The 26,501-nt window shown below is 38.3% G+C and overlaps 1 protein-coding gene across 1 annotated transcript in view; it reads right to left on the bottom strand.

The window, feature by feature from the left end:
• Positions 1-26,501, bottom strand: part of USH2A (usherin) — a 701,438-nt gene that overhangs the window by 66,681 nt on the left and 608,256 nt on the right. The window contains exon 60 of the mRNA XM_045876094.2: positions 20,671-21,025. Within this exon, the coding sequence (XP_045732050.2) occupies positions 20,671-21,025 (355 nt within the window). The remainder of the gene's footprint in view (positions 1-20,670; positions 21,026-26,501) is intronic.

The following is a 26,501-nucleotide window of genomic DNA, read 5'->3' as shown; positions in this document are numbered from 1 at the left end:
TAACAGATGGAAACCATTGGGACTCTGGCTGTGCACACGTAACTGTTCTGAGAGACACATCTGGCCACTACTTCCAGTGGCTGCGGCTGTTCCTTCCAGTTATTCTCAGCATATGTTCTTGATGCTTTTCATTGTTTTCCCAAAGAGTTTCTCAAAGGGTTACAACAGTGAGTGCTTAGTATATGGCGAGCACTTTCCAAGTGCTCTTTGTATTTTAAGTTGTTCAGTCCTTAAACCAACCTCATGAAATAGACAGTTACTACCCTCATTTTTCAGATAAGGAAATGCATGCAAAGATGGTTGAAGCAAATTGTCCACGGGGATAGCTGTCATACAATTATAAGGGGAAGAGCCGGGATATGAGTGGAGGCATTCCAACTGGCTGTTGTCTGTACTCAAACTTGGAACTGTGCTGGGTATTGAATCAACTTCTCCTTACCGCCCCCACCAGGACCACCAGATTTTGGAAGGTGGAAGCCAACCTATATCATATCTTGATATAGATATTTTCTCACTTCTTTTTTTTCCCGCAGGGAACCAGGAAAGGCTTGCTCTGCTCTTTGGCCTAAGCAATTTGTTTGTGTAAATTCTGCTCTCTGGGGAGTCAGGCTGAATGGTCATCTGAAGGGAAATAGAGAGGTTGCTTTTCAAATATGCACAACTTTTTTTTTTTTTTTTTTTTTTTGCCTATAAGTCAGGAAAAGCACACATAGTGAGTCAAAGCTGATGACCTTGAGGCTAAAAGAAAAGATATTATAAAGATATGCCACTAAGAGACTTCCACAACTTACTTGTAAGAGGCTCCAGAGGGGTTAACTGGTTATCAACAATCGGAAGTGATTTAGACAGATAACTGGTGGTACACTTAAGCAGTTGTGGAACGATATTGAGCTGTTGCTTTGAAAACATTTTAATATAATAGGATTTAAATTTTCTTTTTTCTTTGGATTTTTCAGTTAATATTGGAATTAAATTAAAGCATTAAGTCAACCAGCTAGTGTAAAGCAAATTATGTCAGGTTCACCATTGAGGGCTTCGTTATGGAATATCTATTGACTCAAGCTTATTAACCTGTAAATCCTCTAGTTTTAGATTATGATCTATTGATTATCTGCTTTTATTTGAGTTTTAAATGAATAAACAAAAAGAAATGATCATGGTTTAGTCATTACACCTTAAGAGAAAATGTACTTAAGCCAAGCATACTTAATTAAAAATAAAAACAACTTTCATTTTTTTCTGAGAGCTAGAAGTTGTGGTTCTTATTTTCATTTAGGCAAATCAAAGATTGATTTTAATTTTGCATAACTGTTTTTAATAGACATTTGGACAAAACAGGAAAAAAGTTTATCACTGAGGATAGAAAGTGTTGAGAATCTAGATGCTTTAAACAGTCAACTTATCATCAAAAGCCCTGAGTTCAAGTTTTGGCTCTGTTACTCATACTAGGAAGCCCTTAGGCAAATTATTTACTGTTTCTGAGTCTTGGTTTCTAACAATATCTTTCTCATGGACTTTTGTGAGGATTAAACCAGATGATCTTTCCAAAAGGGCCTGGCGTATCATTGGTACTCAAGAAAAGTGCTCTGAATCAGATCCTTGCTAATAGAAGCAGCTAAGGAAACATGGGCCTCTGTCGATTTCAAAGGGTAATTGTTTAAATTTGATTTTATGCTTTGTTTAAAGCTCTCATCAAAGAAAAGTGCTGAGATTGGTTTATGGTCTGAGGGTCAAATCCACAGTCAAATATTTATTTAGCATCTACTTTTTTCTAGCATGGTGCTAGGCATGAAAGGCAGTGGAAAAGAAGTAGAAAACATGCAAATCCTGGATTTCAGGAACTGCAACCCATTAGGAATGGAAGACTCACATTCATAAAACCACACAGGAAAACACATGGAAACAACCACTAAAGGGGTATACATAGGAAGTCATCATGGGCCTAAGCATTCGCAAAAGACTCCGCAGAAAGGATGCACTTTAAATAACAATATGTAGGAACTGTACACTAAGAGAGTAGCATTATATCAGTCAGTGCAAGATTTAAGCAATTAAAACATATATAAAATTCATTTAAAAAATCTTACAGTCAAAAGGAATTTACAGTTAGCAATTAACCTTCATATCTGATGCAGAAATCCCAGAAGAGGGTGGGTAAAAAGGCAGGGAGGGAAGGCATCTTTTCAACACAATAAGAACCAAAGACTACTTTGCAAAAATTTTATTTACTGTAACCAAGACTCTGGAATCTGCTTATTTAGAGATTTAGAAATGATTCCATAATAGTTTCAATGACCTGAAGGTAGAAAATTGTTGCCTTGCTATTTGGACTACCTTGTGCAACTAGGAAAGGAAAAAAAAAAAGAGCTTAGACAGGTGGCAGAGGTGATTGATAAGAAAAAATAGGGATGCTATTACATAATGAAGCTTGGGAAGCTCATGCATGAGCCTAGAAATGTTTCCCCACCCCCTCCCTTTTTTTGACCACCTTGCCAGGTTAATGAAAGACGATTGCAAGCTTGTGAAGGCAAGACCACCTAGAACTCAGATCCTTCAAAAATGAGTCTGGCGGATCTCATCAACCAAATAGTCCCAATTAGATAAGAAAGGGAAGTCATAAATATTACCACTGGTCTCTTGACTTATGGTAGAGAAATAAATTCTATAAATGATACTGTTTTTGTTTTCTTTGTGTCTTTATATCAATATTCAATCTCTTCTTTTAGGCCACTCTTGTATATGTGACATGTTGGAATGGTTACTATTTAGTTTTTGGGCTACAGATGATCAAAATTGGATTGTGAAATAACTAGAGAAAGATTGGAGACTTAACAAGAGCTCCTGGGCTTGAAGCTGGCTTTTGTAATTGGAAGAGGCTTATTTGGTTTGCCTGGAATGTGGGGACATTTTGAAAGAATATACAGGAAGAAATGAAGGCTGCTAGATAGCTTGGGGGATGCGCTGGCCTTCAGGGAAGACTTCATTACCGGTGTGCGAAGGATATAAACCCAAAGAACAGTTTTAGAAAATGGGAAAATATATTACACATCTGATGGTTGAGACTTATATTCCCAAGCAATGAGCATTGATCTGTCCAAGATGCGCCAGTGATTGAACATGACCTTTTGAAATCCTGGGCTTGAAGGTCAATGCACATGCTGATGGGTCATGGGAATTAACTGGACCACCCAGACTCCTGAAGCCCAGAATCTGAGCATACATCTCCATTCCTGAATTAAAATTTTTCTCCTAGTTAACTGCATGGTTTTCTCCTTTCTTCCTAATCTCTGTGCCAGTGTCACCCTCTTGTGAGGCCTTCCCTGGCCTCCCTACATTAAATATCACCTTCCCTGTCCTAACAGCCCAGTGCCTTCCCCACTCCTACAACCGGCCCATAGAACATTCACCTGAGTAGCCAACAGAACACCTCTGATCCCTCATAGATGATTTTTTTTCCATTATCATATATTTATATATTTTCCCTTATCATATATTTATATCAGACATATATACACATATTTAATATATATTAAAATATAAAATATATACTTATAAAAATATATATATAATTATCTTGTTTACTGTCTTTCCCCACTAGAATAAGAGCTTCAAGAAGGAAGGAATTTTGTCTGGTGTATTCAGCGCTGTATATCCAGTTGGCATATATTAGGTGCATGTTGACTGTGTAAGTAAATGAATGAATGAAGTTCTGGATCATTTGCTAGAAAGGGAAGAATGGGGGGGTTACAACATGGAGGAACTGGAAATATTTATCTCATTTACTTATTTGCTTCTAGCACATAGTGATAAATTACAGTTTATGGTTCCATGCTAAGTGGTTTATGTATCATATTATCTGGTTTTAACTATACTGTCTTTGCAAACATGGGTGACTTTCAGGATTCCTGAAAGAATTAAAAAACATGGTTCAAATATCATACTAATAAGTCATACATAAATGCAGAACAAGTAAATGGCCAATTTGATACTTCTTACTTTTGGTGTAAGCTCATAACCAGCCACAGTATGAGGTATAAACACTCATAGTCCAATCCTATTACACCGGATGTTGACAAAGAAATTTGAAATTATCAAGACCACTTGGAAAATGGATTGATATCCAGTATTATTAACGATGAACTTTTCAATAAATGTATATTATGCCTTGAGATACCAGCTAATGATAGTATTAGCTCATGATTAACCAAATATTCTATTGGTAACCTTATTCATATCTACACTTTTTAAAATTTCTATTTTCATAGTGTAAGTAACATTTGTTCACTAGTGCATACTTTATAATCTATAAATAAGTAATGGGGATGTGTGTTCCCAAAAGTTATTATTTATAGGAGTGTGCATTCTGAAAAGTTTGGAGACAACCGGCTTATGTTAACATTCTTCCTGTAGCAAAGCTATTATTAAGAAGGAAAACAGCAAAATCATTTTCCTCTGTGAAAAATACAATGGAATCCTAGCACTAGCTTATCATGAATAAAGTCTAAAATAAGAACAAGTAACTCACTTATGTTGCTGCCTTGTAATTGACAAAATCCAGGACTACTTTTTGGAAGATCAATGCTTAAAGATAATTTGTAAAAAAAAAATCTCATCCCCTTGACTAATTTCCCAGTGGGAAGTGCTGACTATTATTGATAAAAATGATACCGATGGTCATTCCCCAGATGGCACTTTGAAGAATATAGTTGGAGACAAAAACCCTATAAAACGCGCATGTCACAAAATCCTACTAAACCTCTATTATGCAGTTGGGCTATTATAACCAGTTACACTGTTACATTTATTTTATTAGTTCTTTTGACTATTTCTCAGTTTGAATAATTTGATTTAAATTCTCCGTTAAAGACTAGAGTGAAGAAGAACAAGGCAAACATAAATGGTTTGGCAAGGTATAAAATATTTACACAGCCTCTTACTCCGGTGTTACTTACAAGATTGCAAGTAATCAGTTACACTGCAAAAGGTAATATGCTGGGAGGGAAGCAGGGAGCTATGGGGACACAGGGCACTCCCCATCCCAGAGAAGCGATGTTCAGTTATCATAGTGACTGTCATCTTAACAATTGTGCAAGTGCATCATTCACTGTGGGTGACTAGAAACAGATGAAGAGGAGCTGAAAAATGGGAGAATTTTCCTTGTCTCATGTCTCTCTGATAACTAGGCAGACTACAGAGCATGAAAGATGAGGGCTACCCAATTCAAACCAGAGCACGTAGTTACCATCTGGGCATTTTAAAAGTAGGACACATGAACTGCTCAGATGTATCCCCCAACAGGGTGCAATAATACAGCAGTAAAAAGAAAACTGCAGTGAACTATGGCCACTTCCACACTTGCAATCATTCTAGTACAGGAAGAGCCAAGGATTTTCCAAAAACCTTTTGCTCAGGTTCATCTTAACTGCTCCCATGTTTGGTGCGCAGATGGCTTCCGAGCTTTGGCAGTCCTACGTGGTATGTAGATACACCCAGCAGAGGGCACTCTCCTCATGGAAAGAAAGGGGCTGGACCCTTGGGGACGGAGCACTTGGCTTGAGGGCTCAAAAATGAAAATATTCAGTAGAACACACACACTAAAATAGTCATTTCCTTTCAGAAACATTCACTGCTGAAACAAATATTGACTTCTAAAATGATACATTTGGCTCTAAAAGGTACTCAGTTGAGTAATTTCTTTCGGATGCTGCCAGCTGGGGACCCTTAATTTTCTGAACAGGAATTACTAAGTTATTCAAGAGTTAGGAAACAAAGAGCCTCAACACTACATGTTTTCAGATCTTTGAAGGTGAGAGTTCAGAATTTCTTATTTCTGGAAACCTCTATCAGCTTCTATAAATCCTCAAGGCATGCAATCTAGTAACACTACTACCTTTAGAAAGTTACTGTTCTATCGGTTAAAAAACCCTCAAATCCTCACTCTCTTCTAGCTTCTGATGTACATTTTGCAATGAGAGAGAACATTATTAATAGGAACAAATGTCAGATATATACAAACATATAATCTTTGTTCACAAAATGAAAATGCATGAGTTAATATGTTTAATATACATATTTTAATGGAATTTTAATTATGTTGATAGGTCCTTTTATAATCCCTGCCTAAATTCTTTCATATTTGCAAGAATGAGTATTTACAAGATCAAGTAAATTCACAGGCTTCTTATTTGCTGGGTTGCGGCTTGATGAGTAGAGAGGCTACAAAATGGCATCGCTTGTAAAACGAGGCATCAAAATATCCTAATGAAACTAATAATTGCTGAGAGTAATTTAAGACTATCTTCCTGCCTTAGGAAGGAAAGAAACTAAGGAAATACAAATGAGAGAATTAACGAGAATACATTTTAGGAAGAAAATTTAGCAAAGTGAATCTTTAAAATCTAAATTTCCATTTAAATTTCTTTGCTTCCAGATGAAACTCCAGATACATTTAAGAGGGAATTCCTCCAGATTTTTTCTGGGATTCCCCAGAGAATTTTTTTTTTTTTTGGTCTCTCTTCATGCATCATTTTTTATTCTACTCCTTGTTAAGAATTCTTATTAGCTAATCTAACCATTCAATTTATCCTGCCTATTTTGTAATGAATAAATAGCACATACTGTTAATTGGCCACCTGGGGTTCAAGGAGGGGAAATATGGAGTTGATGTCTGAACACCGTAATGTGCTGACAACATATTGACCACACTCTATTTCACAAGATTTAATATCAAGCTTCCTTGCCCTATTCACCCCTCCCTACTCTTGCTCCATTTCTTCACCGTCTGTGAGACTAATATAATTTTTTTAAAGTGATTTATTTCTAACAGATGTGATCATCCAGCCGCAGGGACCTGGATGCACACTGCCCCTAACAACTTTAATTTCTGGATATAATAAGCATATATTGCACTAATAAATAATTATCATTCTGTTAAGGAAAAAAGATGCCAAGGCATGAGGTATGATGACCAGGTCTTTCTGGGCGAGAAGGACAAGTAGATGGGCTTTCCCTCGGCCCTGACTATGCCCAACCTAAATGTGATAATTATTGTAATTCTAGAATGTGGTAGGTCACAAAGGGACAAAATTAGTCATGGTTTAATGTGCGCAGCAATATTTAGGAAGCTAATTTTAAGTCTACATTAAGTTTCTTGTAAATCAGAAATTGTACAAGGTGACGTCAGAAAAGATGGCAGCATGGCTCCTGGTATAGAACATGGCCAATGAGACAATAGCAGAAGAAAGATCCACCCGACCTTACCTCCAGTTCCTTAAGCGGCTCTTGTGGCATCTCAAGGGTAGGTGTTGGAGGGTGTGCCCTTATGGTCGGTGCTCTGTGTCTGAATGCTGATGAGGTGGCCCCAGGCAGTGGGTCCACAAAGCCTGTGATGATATGACCAGTTTACCTAATGAGGTTCAAGTTGTGGCCCAGCACTGTCTGCAGCCACTTGAGGCACCACCTGAACACTGGACTTTAGGTAATATTTTAAGTGGCTGTAGTTTTCCAAGTCGAGCTTTGGAGAAGAAGTCTCCTCTAATTTTTCCAACCAAGAATTTGCCTTTTCTTCTCCCACTCCGGCACCTGGACTCTTGGGTCAGCTGCCTTAAGACCACATTCTGTTGCTAATATGATTTGCTAAGTAGCACATGGTCTGGGGAAGACTTGTTAGGGAATGGAGCATAAATGAAAAACAGGAAAAAAAAATATTTTTTCTTAAAAAATAATTGTCTCTTCAGACAGGACCCAATGACGTCTTTATGGAATGATTTTCTCTCCGTCCACCAGTTTCAGACCATAATAATCACCATTTCCTGAGTTATTTACTCTGTTCCTGCTGCTCTATGTGGTGCTGCATCTGAGGGAGGCATGGCTAGGCTTGGTCTCCCCAAGGACATGATGGGATGGTGCCAAGCCATCTCCAATTCATGTTTGCCTGCCCCCAGACCCATGTCCTGACCACCTCACTCCACAGCTTTGCTAGACATCTGATGAGATTATTTTGAAAGAAGCTGCTTTAATGTCAACCCAATAAATGGAGATAGATTAGAGGAATGTCCCCTTCTCTACCTCCTAACACAGAGTCTCACCACCAGATATTTAAAGCCAGGCTTCTGTTTCCTTCCTTGAGAAAATGTCTGGTCCACTTCTCTCCTTCTGTTCAAATTCTACCCACTACTTAAGGCACAGACCTCTCCCAGGTCTTCCCTGAAATTTTCCATCCAAATGACACTTTAATTCTTTGAATCTTTCATAAGTTGTGTACTATATTTGTATTAGACAATTAGTCATATCATGCCATGTGGTTTCTCTTATGGTATTAAACTATCACTTGTGGCTTTCATTGATCTTTAGCTTTTCTAAATAATATCTTGTTTCCTCGAGGTGGATATTTCAAGAGGCAGCACTGGGTAGAACAGACTTTAGAAGGAGAGAGACCTGAAATTGAATCACAGCTTTGCAATGAGTTGTGTGACTGTGGTCAAGTAACTCAACTTCTCTGAGTTTCTGTTTTCTCACTAATAAACTGTAGATAATAATACCCTACTAAGTGGTTATTAAGATGAAATGAGGTGTCATGGGCAATGTGGCTGCAATGTGTTTTCTGGAGAAAATTCTCAACAAATAACTGCTTAGAGATTGAAATCAGAACATATAAATGATTATACCTCAGTGTGATTTAACTGTGAACATAGAGATCTCCTCTTAGGCTAAATATATGTCATTACCAAGAAATTGGAAAAAAAAATTCAAGAATATGACTGTAGTTTGAATAGAAACAAGAAATCATATGCAAGTTACCTCTTGCTCATTAGAGATTTTATCAACTCATTATTCATTTATTCATCATACAAATGTCTGTCTAAAAGTGGTGTTGTTCTAGGTTTTGGGAATCAGGGAGCATAGGAAGCAAAATCCCTGCCCTCGGGGGGTTTATATTTCTGACTGGAGAGACAGATAGTAAATAAGACAAATGAGCAAAAAAGTATACTTCTAGATAATGTTAAATATTAAGGTGAAAAATAAAGCAGGGGAGAGGGACAAAAAGTGTGTGGGGCAGAGGAGGGGAGTGAAATTATAGCTAGGTAGGCCAGGTAAGGCCTCCCCAAGAGTGACAGAAGGTGACATTTCAATTGAGACCAGAAAGAAAGGAAACCAGCTATGGGGATTCCTGGGAGGAAGAGATTTCCAGGCAGAAAATGCTCCAGTCAGCAGATTGCCTACACCGGCCCTTTGTGCCATGAGGACATACCAACTGGTCCTCACTAATATTAATGCATGTATATAAAATAGGATTTTTAATTTTTTTGCTTCCTACTGTTTTCTTCTTTTTTTATTTTTTACTTTATTTTTTTTATTTTTTTATTTAAGATTTTATTTATTTATTTGACAGTGAGAGAGACAGCCAGAGAGGGAACTCAAGCAGGGGAAGTGGGAGAGGGAGAAGCAGGCTTCCAGCTGAGCAGGGAGCCCGATGTGGGGCTCGATCCCAGGACCCTGGGATCATGACCTGAGCCAAAGGCAGATGCTTAATGACTGAGCCACCCAGGCGTCCCTATTTTTTACTTTAACAGGCAAAATATACCCTGGGCTTTTTCTCTTTGGGGAAATAGACAAGAAAAAAGTGCTGGAAAAAAACAGATAAATTCCCCACAGGAATTAAAAGTAGCTTTCTTTCAAATTATCTATAGATATCTGTATCTATATCTGTATATCAAATTATGATAAGCTTTTCTTCTGACTTTACAATAAACTATGTTTCAAACATCTTAGAAGGCCAAGAGGTTGGAGGCATGGTGTAATAGTAAAGCATGAATATTCTTATGATCTGCATGGACATATTTTTTAAATGCTAGGGTGTTTTTGTATGATGGGTCCAAAAACATTTGAAAGGTTCAAGTCTCTCTCAAATATTAATGGTCTTTACAGTATGATGAGCTTGAGTAAGTGTTCCTCTTAGTACTGTGCCCCAAATAGCAGGACTTTGAAATTTTCTTTGAAAATTGAAAATTCAGTACCAATTGTACATTTAATACTACTCGTCACCATTAAGGAAGACGGTGGGGTCTTCTCCCTGCTCCGTAGCAACAGAAACCCTTAAGAAGGTCAACTTCTATCATTTCCTTTGGAACTGGTTAGCTTTCTCCTCACCTGGGACGAGATGTGTATGTTGGCCCACTAGGGACTTGCAAAACTTGTTTAGAAAACACGGCTATTGGGACACATGTGGGAATTAGAATAAAGAACCGGAAGGGCTTTTCTCCCAGACAACTTCCAGAGGGGACCGTGCTCTTGACTTTACTGAGATAAAGAAGAGTTTTTAAGACACTTTCTATTTCCATATGAGTTCTTTCGTATGCTGGGTTGCCTGCCATTATGTTTATGTAATTCTGACAGTGTTCTTAATGACACACTAACAGATTGTAAAACACGCTGCTGGCATTTACTTGTTTTTTATATTTTTAAAACAATGTCCTTCATGTAACAGTAGTTAAGCGCGGCAGAAGGACATCATTAGAGCCATGGTTAAACTGTAATTTACACCATTAGGAAGGCAGGAGCAATTTTTATTGCCTGGCAATTTTCTTGCTGAAATATTTGGACCATATGGCTCAATTTGTGTAATAACCTTAATTTCTGCACCCTTCAGGTTTGCCTCCGTCTCCTACGGAATGGTAAAATGCGGTTTAGCAGAAAAGGCAACTGTCTATACTTAGAGAGTTGAGATTAATAACATGTCACGTCCTGTTTTTGGTGAAGGAATTCGAATAGCAGCCAGATGGTATCTCTACAAATAACTGTCAGGGGTCTTGATCTAATCAATACAATGTATTAATACATCTCCCTTTGCTGTTTCTCCAGGGGCTGGTGCACAACATCTGGAAAGAGTGGGGGGGCCCGCCAAGTAGAAAGCCGATTCTTTTCAGAATCAAACTGAGCCCAATTAATTTTTCATGTATCCTTGATAACTGTTTCATAATGAGCTATGCGTCTTGACGGATTTGGGGTTGGCAGAGCAGGCTGCCCCTGGTTTCTATCCCCATTCAGTCCACTTATAGAAACCAACCCATTAATCAAGCTATCTGGCATAAAACCTGAATCTCAGCTCAGCAAGAGATCAATAACCATCCTAAAAAAAACACAGAACCAGCCACTAATGGGCACAGGTATCCAGCCATGACACCAGTAATTGCTTTAGCAAAAATAAAACTCTGTATCATAATCACCCAATAGGAACTTATATGATAAAATTCATTACTTGTGCCTTGTCAAAAAGTAACATTTACATCCGTTAAAAATATTCTGTAATTTTACTATCTAGACATGGCCATTATCTTTCAGAGGTAGACAACACACCTTTTTGAACAGATTAAAACTCCCTGGTTTTGTAATGTGAATATTTAATAATCCAAGAATCACATAAAATGTTTAAAAATGAGTTATTACACTTATTTTAAATTCAGAGTACCTGAGGGGCTCCTCAATACAATCTTTAGCCCAACCGCACATGACATACAGTGAGCCGGCTGTGCTAAGAACCCTGATGTGATGTCAGATTGGTCAGATTTCTTCACTCTTTGGTTGGCTTAATGGCAAGATTTACAATTCAAATCATAAATTCTTCTCACTTTCCCAGTGGCTTTATCTCAAACGCTTACTCTTTTACCAAACTCAAACCAGTCATTTCACTTCTCAGTTTGCAAATCTCTTTTGGCTTGGCAGGGATTTCTGCACCCCCATTCCTTTTGAAATAAGAGACCCAATGACTTTGTCTACGGAGAGGAATTCAGAGCAGAGAGGGAGAGATGGAGGAAACTCAGGGCATATATTCTGAATTTATGGCCTGCTTGGTAAAACATTCCTCTGTGGCTCTCAGACAACAGGTGGAAACCTGTTTTGCCCTTAGGAGAGTCCAATTTTGTTTAGAAAAAAAGTCCTGGGAAAGGCTGCTGTTGAAACAGTCCTTCACTGGGCTGATCATCTGATCAAACCCTGCCAAGATGATAGAAAGGTCTAAGGAATCATCCAGGAACTTGAAGGTGATGTCACATTCATCTCTTCTGACAGCAGGACTAAGAATCATGATGCTGTGTTTGTTCAGTCAGTGGTTTGTGGTTCGGCAGGATGAGCGCTGGGTTTGGAATCAGGGGTATGAGTGAGGTCCTTCTGGGTTCTTGTATTTGTAAGTACAATCAACGTCTAAGACTGACCAAATAATTGCTTATCATATCATAATTTGTCTCTTTCCTTATTTGCTTCAAGAACACCGTGAGTCACAGAGAGAAGAGAGTATTTCTTCTTTCTTTTTATCTGTTGTAACTTCTGGGCACAGTAGGTTCTCAAAAGAGAATTACGTGAATAACTGATTCATGGAAGGGTCCCATGATATTTCTTGGTCTTGATCGCCACATCAGATTTTATGTGTCTTGGTCCTCAGTTGCAAATAACTCATAATTTTCATACATGTGTGAGATTTCAGAGAAGCAAGTAGCACAGATTTTCAGTTTTCATTTTGTTTGCTGCTGTCCAGTGTGGATAAACAGAAAACACCCCGATAACGGTTTGTTTATAGTGGGGTTGCATAACATCGAGCAAGAAAAATACTCAAATAAATTACGTGACTAAATAAAATCTGAAACTTGGGATCCACAATATGTGGCATCCATAATTTTCAACTTCTGTCATGCCATTATCAAAATATTTAATTTATACAAGCCTAAACCCTCTGTGACAAAGACAGAAGAGAGTTGCTGTCCCGGGGCCTCCCGGGTCACAGACATGATCAACAACGCTAGCAGTTCGAGCTTAGTTAACACCCGGCTACAGCACTAACAAGATGTTTCACCTTAAAAATTATATCGAGATAAAAAGATTCACTTGCAAACCCATCACATATGTATTCACAGGTGGTGGGTGTGGGTCATTGCATTTGGATTAAAAAGCAAATGTCTCTCTCTACATGAGAGGTCACTAGCTGGTATAAGGCAAAATCTTTTCACTGTTCGGCATAATTAAAATATTCCAACAGTGGTTTCAGTAATTTAAAAATCACAGTATTGTTGTAATATTTTTCTAGGCTTCAGGAGCTCACAATTGTTTGGCCCAATCAAATCTGGGAACACTAGAGAAGTTATCACCCATCAAGGTAATTACTTTCAAGTTGAAATAATTACTCTATCAATGTTAATGGTCTTTCAACTTCAATAAAGCACTCACCTGCCGATAATCATGGCTAACCTCTTGCTCTAATGCAATTCCCTCTCTATTTAGGAGGTTATATTACAGCCGTTACAGTGGTCACTTGTCCTGAACAGCTGCTGAATTTCACTTTGATCGGCTGTGAACCATAAAAAAATTGGTCATCTGTGTATGATTTCCCCCTCACCCATAAGCCCTTGCAGAGCTCAGGATATGATCTCTTGGCTGTAATAGGTACATTAAGGGCAGCCATCTTGTCTCAGGTAGTGGCTACTTTCCACTTGTGACAAGAGCATGGTAGTTCAATTAACTCCTGCCCTTCACTGCCATTTACAGCTTGCTGTCTCTGCTGAATGGCATATAGCCTGAATTGATGGCCTGGGCCTGTTACCGTGTGGACAAGCTCATTTTACTTTCATATATGTATTTAACAAGGTTCTGTGGCATTCTTAGGTGTCTTTACAATTCAGTTAAAGACAACAACAACAACAACAACAACAACATACTGGAGTGAAAGGGCAAATGGCCTCCTCACCCACTGACCCTCAGTTAAAGACAACAACAACAACAACAACAACAACAACAACATACTGGAGTGAAAGGGCAAATGGCCTCCTCACCCACTGACCCTCAGTTAAAGACAACAACAACAACAACAACAACAACATACTGGAGTGAAAGGGCAAATGGCCTCCTCACCCACTGACCCTCACATACTGATAGGCTGCTGTTCAGCACAGGTGAAGCAGGCCGATGCCTGTTTGGCAGAATCTGTGTGACGTGTGAAGCGCGCGCGCGCGCGTGGATGTGTGTGTGTGTGTGTGTGTGTGTGTGTGTTATAAAAAGATCTCATGTTTTGCTGATAGCATCCCGGATTGGGAATGGGCAGGGTCCACTGAGCATCATGGTGGGTAAACAGAACTGCATCTAGAGAGGTAATCACCTGACGAGGACGCTTGGAGGGGCAAGACTGAGATGTTACGGTAGAAGAGGAAATGGGTCAGTTCTAAACCTTAGGGACACAAAAAGCATGTTCTTGCTCCAGGTGACTTAGAAAGGAAATAGAGACCAATCCAATACTTGAGACATTACCTGGAAATTAACAGTGTGGTATCAAGAAATACTTAAATTTGTAAGCTCTGAATTTTGTTGTAATGTGAGGAGTGCTTAAAATATATAAAACGTAAGGGTTTTCATTCATGACCAAACTAGTACAGTTGCTTTATGCAAATCAAAACTTTTTCTACTTTTGTTCATTTCTTCCAGCTTCTGTTAGTCCAAACAGTAGGACTTCTAAAGTTTTACATCTTATTTACATTGCCGTTTACAGTTTCTAAAGTACTTTGCATATGCGTTAATATATTTAGCCCTTGCAATAGCCTTGTGAGTTAAGTAACATTTTAGTTCATATTTTACAATTAAAGAGGAGGACGGATCTATTTGAAGTGTAAGAACATGATCATTTGAGGAGGAACAACATGTGTGAAGAACCTAACGCAGTCTGCAAGCAGAAGGATTCAAGATATACTTTAGAAGTAGAATCAGTAGGATTTAGTGAAAACTAGATATGGAACTAAGGAAGGGGTAAGACTCAAAGATTATCTGGCTTGGGCAACCAGAAAGATGATAAATCCCTTTAGTTATGGAACAGGATGTATTAGGGAATAATAAGTAGTTTAGAAAAAATGAGTGATAAGCAACTCTACTGGAACTGCTAGACATACCTCTACAGGACTTAAAGAAAGAAAGAATCAGCCTTACACCTTCAAGTCCACCTTCCTCTGAAGATCTATATAAAACAACTTAAATAAGAGAAGATCCTGGTTCATGAAAAGCAAGTTGAAGAAGGGGATTCTGTAGAGAAGCTTTCCCAGGTTATTTCCTTACTACTTGGGAAGAAGGAATGGGGATACATCATACCCCTCTCTCAAGGCATAGGAGCCATACCCAAGAGAACAACTTGAAGGAATTGAGAGGTATCTGCAAGAAATCTAAGATGGACAATCTGCTCTTTTCATGAGGATTGTTACTAAGCTGAAGAGACTCAGGGTAATTCTGACGCAGCTACTAGCGTGGAGAAGCATCTTCTGAGATTCCTATGTGATCCCAAGATATGGGTATCATGGCTTAGTACAGAAGCTGTTTCCTGCTTCTTATTCGATGAATTCTGAAGTTGGGAAGCTGGCTGGGTCTCACCCAGCATCGTAGGTCAAGTATAGAAGATAGGGCTGGACAAGCTGTACTTTCCTTAGTTGGTAGAATGAGTTTTCCCCAGGCTTGGAGGATGTCAAGAAAAGAATGAGGTTTTTTTTTTTGTTTTTTTTTTTTTTTTCAGTGAAATAGGACCTAGTATTAGCTGACTGCTCAGGAGATGAGAACACTGAAGTAAAAGAGGCTGTGGGGTGAATCTCTGGGGGCAGTAATGGTACAAGAAACTAGCCAGAGTGTGTTGCATCAGGGAACATAGAACATGGAGCTTCCCATGCAGAATCTCCATATAAACCCACAGGAAGGACTGGCAGTTGGGTAGGAGACAGATTCATGAGTAAGGCTCTGCTCCTTTTTGTCTAATTCTCTCTTTTCTTCCACAGTCCTGGGGACACCAACAAGAGAAGAGGGAATTAAAGAAGAGGGAAGAAAATAAACAAAACAAACATGTCCTTTCTTTTCTAGTGCAGATCTCTTAACACAAGTCAGGCTTTATTTTTAAACACCCAAAATGAAATGAGTCCTGATTACCAAAACTGGGCTGGTCCTTGTCACTGATGTGGCTGGAAAACCATAGGACCTGCCCTGGAAATCAGTGATGATTGAGCAAGGGAGTCCCGGAGGAAGCTCATTGGAATAAAGTGGTTTGAGAAAAATAAAGTTCTCTCTAAAAAAATACTTATATGAAGTTCAAGAAGACTTATGTGGTTTGCATCTCCAGTAATATTGAGCACAAAGCAGATCCCTGATATGTATTTGTGATTGGTACTGTATTAGAAAAATGGGATAAAGGTAATGCAAGGCTAATGAATGAAAAATTAATGTCAGACCAAAGACATCATTACAATACAACAAAATGGGTCACACTAATAAGTGGTCATCATTTTGTGTGACATTTATCCACCTCTATTTTACGATTTTATATAAAGAATGAGTAACCCAGTTACATTATAAAATGTGAAAATCTCAGCCCGTAGAACTGATATAAAAAGTACAGTAATTGTTCTTATTACCAAATTTTTCTTCATTTTGGAAAGATAGTCACTGAAGGAGTCCTAACACATACCTAGATCTCCTAGTGCATTTCTATTGTCTTATAAATGAGGGGAGAAATGGCTAAGAGCCATCAAATTTTAAGAGCTACAATTAATTAAGATCATATGTAAAGAGCAATAATATTTTACATTATACTAAACCAAAATAAAAATGGGATTAAAAACAAATTAATCAATTGACTCACAAACTCTCCATGATATGACAATTATGAAGCATCTCCTTTGCCCCCACAGATCTACTTAATGGTAAAGAGATTTGAGACAACCACAAGAGAAAATTTTGAATACTTCTTCCTTGACTTTGGGCAAGGGAGTTTGGCAACTAAAATCTAGAAAGTAGAGTTTGTAATTCTGGATTTTATTTCCAGATTGGAAGCCAACTTTTAGTGACCCATATAATTTGCTTACCCCTCAGCACCGTATGCTTGATTCTACCCAGAGAGTGAAGTACCATCTATCTTTCAGGGTACTGGGCAAATGTATGATCTGGGCTTGATGTTTCATAACCCTGTGGGGTAAGCAGGGATATACTGAGAGCACAGCCTAACAGGTAAACCACCTTTGCCTTTAAATCCCAAGTTATTTCTGCCAGTGCGATGGCAGGTGCCAGTGAGAAAAAGCAAACAAATCTGAATGGTGGCAGCAGTATCGCCAAGCTCGCCAGGAGTGTTCCCTGTAAATACCACCATGGAACTCTTGCATGCCAAGCAAGGCTAAATACACTTTCTCTCCTGACACTGCACAATTCATCACAGAGCTAATTGGGAAGGGAGTTTAAGGACTTCTACTTAGAGTTTGTTTTCAGTAGTGGAGAGTGTTGGTCTGAAGAGACCCTAGGCATCTAGATATCTCTCTCTTCCCCTTAGGAGAACCTACTTGGGAGATGGAACTTTTCATGAGATTGGGAGAGAAGCTGGTGATACATTAAAGCCCACGCTCTTTCCATTTCTCCCCTTCTGCTGCCTCTGCTGCTGCTGCTGCCAACACATATGCTCTCCGCCCCCATGGAGGGCCCCCATTGCCATTTCTCCATCCATTGCCACCATCGAGAGGATTCATGCATCCATTGCACCTGTTTTATGTGGCTCTCCCAGCAACGTCCACCTGTCTATAAACAACTCTGGGGGGACGTTGGGACAAGCCAGGGATGGCACTATATTATGGCAATTTATTGGTGGCCCCTCATGCAGAGATAGGATCCCAATAAACAAGAAACTAAATGAGATTGTTTAGTGATATGTCTTGCAAGTCTGTGGATTAAATTGCAATCCTTCAATTGTGAGGCTGGATTCTGTGGCTCACCAATTGAAAATGTAGTTCCGTTGCTCTGGAGAATTTTTAGCCAGAGTGGTCAGTGAAACAAAAGCTCGAAATATTCCCTAGGGCAGGCACAGACATGGAAGAAGACAGTAGAGGTGTTTAGCTAGTATAGGAATTAGAGAAAAACTAAGTAGAGCCAGGAAGACACTCAGAGAGAGAGATTTGAAAGAGAATCATTAGAACATGAGCAGCAGAAACTCAGAAGCAAAGAAACTTAGAAATCTGAAATGCCCAGCGGTAATAAAGTGTGCCTCAGACTTGATTACTCAACTTCCCCTTCAGGCTCTGCTCTGCCCAAGGGCCCAGTCTCATGGTAGCCTTCAACAATACAGTTGACTGTAATATTGGGTATTGGCATACTGAATACAGCGCTCAATGACTATTTGCCAAATTGGATTGAATTGTCAATAATCTGTTCTTGACCCTGAAGGTTCATTGCACTGGCTTAGAGAAGTCATGCTGTTCTGAACAGGAAGGGATGGACTTAAGTGACAGGAGGAAGGATTTGGGCAGCATAAAAGAAACATTCTTCTCTGATGGTGAGGAATTGGAATTACATGGTAGAACCCCCTTCTTTAAATATCTCTTTTTTTAAAGGCTCAGACACATTCTCTTAAGATACAGGAATATGTGAAACTCAAAGACAATAGTTTATTTTTCTGATTCTTTCTTTCAAAGATGTCAGCCCATAAAGAGTCATAATAGTTTCCTGCCCTGGAAATCTGGCCCACTAACCACAATGTCTGAACACTGGCCCGACTGCTCTATGGAAGATGTCCTTGATTGCTTAACAAGCTCAAGTGGGGCCTTTCCTAATGACTCTAATCTTTTCTTGGGATTCTCAGGGCCAGAGATCCAGATTGGGGGGGTGGCACTCTGAACATGCACACAGATGCAAACATTAAAAAATAGGGTGCAGAAATATTAGTGTTTCCTGATCATTCTGGCTATTCTCTTTAGCATTGCACAAGAATTACTCTTCAGAAAATGGAAGAGCACAGCAACACTGGGCTGCCTGGTGGGAACTGTACTGGCAGGGCGCATGGATAAAGGGCCATGTGATGCTTAAAGCTTGGGGCCAGAGGCCTTCCTCTCTTTTAGGAACTTTTTAGTGTGATAAAAATAGAACCTGGCACATTAAATACAGGACAGAGTTCATTGTATACTTTAAATCTTGTGTTGTGAGATGAAACTAGCTATGAAGGAATGATGTAGAGGGTATTCCACAAGAGAATTCCAATAGAATTGTTTTAGGAAATTAAATGGGCTCAGGCCTCTGAAAGCCATTCTTTAATATCAGAGGTTTAATTATTGCAATATTAGTATCTTTAATAAAAATACATATAAATTAAAGTATGTCATTCAGAAAGCCCTTATCAAGGGTTTTTCAGTATTTTTACTTTATTTTTTAGGATTTTGCTTTCAGGTGGAAGTTTAGAACATGAATTCCAAGGATATGGTGAGAAGTTATAGATTTCTCTATGAATCACATATCAACTAAAAAAGATTTTCTGCACTTAAGAACACTGCTTCTAATGTTTATAATGAAGGCTGTAGGGATGTTTATAATGAAGATATAATATGAAAGATAATTACATGTAACATAAAAAATAAAGTACCAATTCCAAATTCTAAATAAAATAAAGGTTAACATTATCTCTTTAATTCACAGACTGCTTATTTTTTTGGTCGTATGAAAAAACGGAACATAAGGACAGGGAGAAAATGTTGTACTTTAAACTATTCATTTACAACTATTCTTTCAGAGTTTCATTACAAATGTTTGCTCAGTATTATTTAGATATTTTGATAAATGTTATACTCTATAAGATAACCTTCAGGTGTATTCGGGTGCCTAGATTGGTAGCATAAAAACATGGTCTGCTCTTTGAAAATAATGCTTTACGCAGTTTATTTTTTCTTATTGTGAGGGATTTTCATATTTAGCAAGGTCTTGGCACATCTTAAAATCTGTATGTATTTAACTGCTAAGACCACAAATTTCATCTTCTCCATGAAGCCTCTTCAGTTTGAGGGTTCCCTGCTGACCTCTCAGAGATTTCTTAGCTAACACTTTTGGTAGATGATATTCTCTCTTGTGTTTTGGTTTACGGCTGGTAGGTGGTGGAATTTGGGATCTGAGTCACCATGTGGTGGAAATTATAGGCTATAATTCACAACTTCTCTTACTTTTTTCTTATGTTCAATTCTCATCTGTGCAGTATGATAAAAGAGAAAGCTCTGTGATACAAGAACCATCCTGTTTATGTATCTCCCATAGAACATCAGCCTATGCGAGGTGAAAAGAAAGCTCTCAGAAGATAGTAGTGAACTCAATTAAATTGTATTATGGGCCAGAGGTGATCAACCCGGAAAAAATCACCACAAAGTTTTAGTGCATGTGATATCTATATATCATCCAGATAGATAGATCTAGAAATTTAACTTACTTTTTTTCCTCAAAGAGCCAATAATATCACATCTATCTATATCCATATCTGATCTGAATCTGTATCTATCTGTATCTGTACCAAATCTGTATCTGTATCTATATCTGTATCTGTCTAATTTTATCTATGCTTCATCCCCATTAGGTATACAGAGACACATTCAGCATCCCCATTTAATGGATTTGGAAATCACACCAAGAGAGATTCACTTGTTTGCTTGAGGTAATACAAATTAATTGTGGCCTGCAAACTGGTCTCCAATGTCCCTTATACTCAGTTTAATACCTTCCCCAGGACTACATTGCTCTTTTTCACATGTGAAAGATTTTAACGTATTTAAGCTCTAACTGAAGAAAAATGATAAGCTGGATAAAGAATCAATTTCAACATATTAACCAGATACTCTAAGCATCTGTTACTCTTTTTTCCTAAGTTCTTACCATCACGGTGAAAGCATGCACAGTAGAGACGTTAAATGTTGGATCATCCGGTCTCTCTTGGTAGACCACATGGTACTGGGAGATAATGCCATTGGGCAATTCTGGCTTTGTCCAGTTCAGCAGAACTGAATGAGCACTGGTGGCTTGCACCCAAGGTGCTGGCAGATATTGAGGTGGGGCTTCCAGGGTTCGTGCTGATGACCACAGACTCTCCACTGAGCCCCTGGAGTTGTGGGCTCTGACTCGGTATTCGTAGAGTGTGAAAGGCATCAGAGTATCTGAAGCATCAGTGAATTCAAGGGCTCCTTCTGACCAGACAAACAAAAGGGACTCCTCTTCAATACCAGCAGGACGTCTGAAAGGAGACCAGGAAGGCAATCAGGGACAGCTGTACACTTCACAAAAGAAGGTTTGCACGTAGAATAAGAAATTGCTTTTCAGAAAAATTTGTTATTAATTCAACTGCCCCTTTCTGAAGGGGCATAATGAAGGCCAGATGGAAGAGTATACAAGAGGCCTGACTCAGTATCATTTTTTAAGTGTATTTTTTAATATATTTGGCTAATCATATAGAACGTATATATTTCATAGAAAACATGGGAAACACAGAAGGAATAAAAACACTTAAACAATGCAACACCACCCGTAATTACATCTTATTGTATTACCTTAGAAATTTTTCCTTAAAAAAATTGCACATGCCATATGTAGAAACACATACATTATTTAAAAACTTTAAAAAAATCAGAAGCATATATATAAGTACTACTAACACATTAAAATATGTCTGGATCTTTGTATGTTTATGGATATGTGTGTGTGCATATGCATATGCATTATATTGCACAATTTTATTTTTTGCGCAAGTGGAAATTACACTACAGAGAATTATTAGAAGTTGATATTATTGGGAATTCTTACCCTTCTATAGTCGCTGGGTTGCAGTAAGTGTTCCAATTTGTTTGTCTCCCGGTACCCACGTCTATTGCTAATGTGCTCTCAAACTCACTCTGAACTTGGCTATATGACTCTCACTGGTCAACAGGACATTAGCAAATACGATGAACGCAGAGCCTTGAAAAGTGTTTGCACATTGAGGGTGACCCTCTTACTGCTCCTAGAACCACAAGATCTTTGTGTGAAAAGATCCTGGCTAGCACACCGAAGGATGAGGAATGACAAAGAGAAGCCCACGGTTCTAATTCTCTTTTACTTGCACAATGTTATTTTGCATCTGTTTCCAGGATATTTAAAAAATGTTTTAAATTCACATTCTGCATGTCATGCATTTTCTCTTCATCTGAATTTTCTCTTCTTTAATTAAGTCATTACCCTTCAAAGCAAGGGCTGTTCTTTCTTGTATCCGTCAACAAACTTTTTATTGAGCACTTAATATACACACACCTTGTACCAGGAGTAGAGGTACACATTCCTTCTCTAAAGGAACTCATGGCTGAGTCGACAAGATAGAGCTAAATGCAAATTAATGAAAATAACAAGATAAATTATATGAATTTGCTCTAGAGATCTGTGAAGGCCAAAAATCAAATTCCTTTTAGATGTTTTCTCCAAGACCTAGTAAAATTCAGAGTATGCTCAAAAAACCCTTTCAAATGCCTGAGAAAGGGATTCTTCAGTACCATCTGTAGATTCGACTAATATAAAAACTAAGGACCATGCATACTATTTTGGTACTCAATATATAGAGCATTAAACATCTAAGCAAGAGAAATGGAATTGTCAGTTGTTAATATGGCCCCAAACATCTGATATTTCACTTGGAACAGTTATTTGCTTACCTGGATGTAAAGTCATGATGCGAAAAATAAAAAATTTTAAAGAAATTAAAAAAAGATCTGGTTAGCTGCAGACCTAATCAGAAGGGGAAGCTCCTGATGCATCGTGGTTGATCTATTTCTGTATTCCCAGCATCTGAGCCCCGTAAATTCAATAATCTCTTTGAACAAATGGCCAAAAGACATGTAATTCCATGGCTTTTCTGCATTTTTGCCTCATCTCTATTAACTCTTTTTACCTGTTAGGGTAGTATTCTAGGTTGGGGAAGAATGTGCCCAAGAGATGACCCTCTCCTACTCAGCTTCTGCTCTGTAGTTGAGAGAGACTGATGGATAAAGCAGAATTTTCCAGGCCGTTAGGAGTATTTAATGAACATGCTCTTCAGATGCCAGGATAGTCACATGCTGCCATATGAGATTAACCATCAAAATGGAAAGGGTTATTAAGGCAAAGTAAATGTAAATGACCTCTCACAAAAAGGCAGGATATTTAAAATCTCTGGCTTTGGGAATTTGATGATCCTCAAGTTGATAAATCACAATGACCTAAGCATAAGCAATGACAAGCCTCCTGCTGGAGACTATAGACGCTTCCTAGATACCTCTCAGTGACCTGCAATTATGTTTCGGCAACCCACCTCATTATTCCTTGCTACCATGCGTGGGCCAGATTCTGCACTCAGTGTCGGTTTGCAGGGTTTGGCCTTTGTACTTGCTGCAGATACTAGGTACCAGGTGTGTCATTGGGAGGGATCCATTCTAATGAGGACCACAGGGCTCACAGCCAAGGACTCCTCTCAGTGAGTTTTTAAAAGGTGTTTGCAAGGAACATAATACAGCAAACAAACATAAACTTCTATGGGGAAATAAAATTGTCTGTTTTGTCTGGCTTCAAACCTTTTATGACAATTCAGTTAATTTTTTTTAAACTCTCATGAATTTCCACATTGAGGTGTAGCTGTGGTTGTGACATTCTTTTAAAAATTGCCCGAAAGCATGAATTTTAAAAATCTGTGCTATGTGAGAGATTAAATATTATGTTAGCTTCAAGTTTATCCACCAAAACAATTAAAGGATGCAGCCTGGTTAAGTATTTCTTGCCCCTATTGAATAATCAAAAAACTAACATTATGTTGAGGTAAATGCTCCATCTGTGGTGTTAAAAAATAGAATATCTTCAGGTCTGAATAAACTTTGAACAGAAGAGGTTAAGTAGATCACAGTTATTACTAATTTAGGGTTCAACTGTTCATTTAACTGGAAGTGTTTCCTCCTGAACAGTCTGTTTAGGGAAATCACATTTTCAGTTCTCTCTGAATAGCCAAATGGTTATTCTATGCTTAAGCTCATTTAGGAGATACTTCAATAATGAATGCCCTTTGAGTTAATTTAATGTTTCTTTACACTAAGAAGAAAACAAAAATGAGAATTAAAACTATGAACCATATATTTTAAAAGATTCATACTTACGTTTTCTTACTGTAGTATAACCTTAAAAAAAAAAACCCAAAATACTCCTTATCCCTCTATTCCCTGCAACAATTCTCGGCGTTTGTCTTCAGAAACAACCAAAACAAAATCCTATAACTCAGTTCATTTCCCATAGCAATTTCAGATTATGAAACTGCCACCCTCACCTTATGAGGAATAATAAGAATACTAATTTAAATATAAAATCCAAAATACCTGATACCTGTAGTCCAAGGAGCTAGGTTGTAGGCCATTAGGTTGTAGGTCTAGGCCTACAACCACCTGATTAGATGACCTTGGGCAAAACTGACCTGTGCTCTCTAGTTTCCATTTCACTTTGTAAACTGCAGTTAATAATCTTATAGTGTATAATGTCCCAGCATTTCTGTAAGAATTAAATCAAATTATGCACATGAAAATCACTGGGTTAGACATAACACATGATACAAATGAAGTTATCACAAAAATGGCAACCAAAGCTGCTTTTAGGAAGACAAATCCAGCAGTTGTATAAAGGCTGCGTTGAATGGGAATGACAACAGGTAGTCACACAGTGAAGAGGTCATCTCAACAGACCACACGAGAATAAAGATAGATCCTGAACTACAATTGATGGTAGAGGAAATGGAAACATGGGTGGTTTACAAAATGCCATGGGAAGGTTGAATCATCCAGCTTCGTGGAGTGAGTAGATACTCTGGTGTTGGGGGAGGAGACGTCAAAGATCATTCAAAAGTGTTAAGACTTAATCCCAGTTAGAACGGTAGTGATTTGCCATGCAACTGGCCTAAGTTTATCACTCCAGCTTCATGTTTCAGATTTTTATTCCATTTGTTATTCCAGTCATAATCAAATGCTTGCCTACAGTTTTCTTCTATTCTATGATAGTTCATGCTTCCATGGCTCTGATATGTCAATCCTGTTCTGCAATGCCTCGCCAAATACTTTCTTCGTCCTCCCCCTTCTATAGGCTAACTCCAATTCATCTTTTAAAGCTCCACCACAATCACTTTTTCTAGGAAGTCTTCTCCTTGTTTCTCTCTCAAATAGAATTGTCATGTTCTCCTACGTGCTAAGTCTTTTTTTCTATTGATTCACTTGTCATACTATATTGTAATATATTTCTTTCTTTTCTATCTCCTATACCATACTACAAGCTCCTTGAAGGCGAAGACTCTCTCTTACTTCTCTATATATTCTCAGCCCCTAGGGAAGCATGGCACATTATAATAAACAGTAAGTATTTTGTAAGCAATGACTGGATGACAGACTGGTTGACAAGAAGAGACCAAAATTCTCTGAAACCTGGTTAACTAGAAAAATGTGCCCATTATAACCCTTTCCTTCAATATTTTGGCTTTATTATGGTGGAGCTGGGACTCTGCAATGGCATTTCTGCTTTACCGGCTGAGTCTTTGTTGAACTCTGCCAATAGGGGGCGCCAGAGGGAGAGCAGAAGGCTGAAAGGACAAAGGAACGGGCTCCTTACTTTGTGTCCTGTTTGCTTGCTGATTATGTGAGCATTTCTCCAGCCAGGATTTTTTTACCCTGAAAATAACAAATCTTTCCTCCTCATGAGAAGTTTGAGTATAAAATTTGAGTATAAAATTTCCAAGATGGCTTGGAAAAGCCATCTTTATCTCGTGCCTTCTTCCCAGACAGCTGCATCAACTGGAAGCTGACTCCTCCTCAGATGTCTGGGTCCCAGCATGGGGCGGGGGGGTCGGGGGGGTGCTCCCCTCTAGTTACTGAGTTTTAAGAAGTCTAGCTGCCTCAGTCCCAAGGGTAGTAGCTGTTTCCGGCAGTTGTCACCTGCATGATATCTTAGAGTTCACTTTTTATCCTTCCAGTTACCTAGTTATCAAATTTACAACTAGTTAACAATTATGTATGTTAAACTCAGTTAAGATGACTGTTGTGGTTTCTCCTTCCCAAGCAGAACTTGCTACAGAGAGTGATGATGATGTTAACAGAAAGAGAGAAATAGGAAAATCATGAACAGGGTGAGGATTGATTTGCATCTGGACTAACTGAATTTACTATTTTGTCTTTATCACACCATGATATATTTGTTGTGAAAAGTAAATAGAAAATATGGATGAGCAAAAACACAAGTACAGACGGTCCCCAACTTAAGATGGCTTGACTTATAATTTTTTGACTTTATGACGATGTGATTCAGTAGACACTGCACTTCAAATTCTGAATTTTGATCTTTTCCCAGGACAACAGTATGCTGTATGATACTCTTTCAGAATTCTGGGGCAGTGCTAGTGAGTGGCTGTGCCGCACAATGACAGGGTAAACAACTGACAACCAACCCTTCTGTAACCACACAACCATTCTGTTTATACTTTACAATTATGTGAGAATTACATGAGATTACATGGGATTACATGAGATCTCATTTACAAATTACATGAGAGGTTCAACACTTTATTCTAAAATAAGATTAAAATATTATAAAATTTATAAAATATATTATAAAATACATTATAAAATACAAAAATAACACAAAATATTATTTATGTTAGATGATTTTCCCCAACTGTAGGGTAATGTAAG

Source organism: Mirounga angustirostris, unplaced genomic scaffold (genome assembly GCF_029215605.1).
Source record: "Mirounga angustirostris isolate CCGP_5_RB_7025 unplaced genomic scaffold, mMirAng1.0.hap1 SCAF_6, whole genome shotgun sequence".
NCBI lineage: Eukaryota > Metazoa > Chordata > Mammalia > Carnivora > Phocidae > Mirounga > Mirounga angustirostris.
This window is presented reverse-complemented; position numbering and strand designations above follow the sequence as displayed.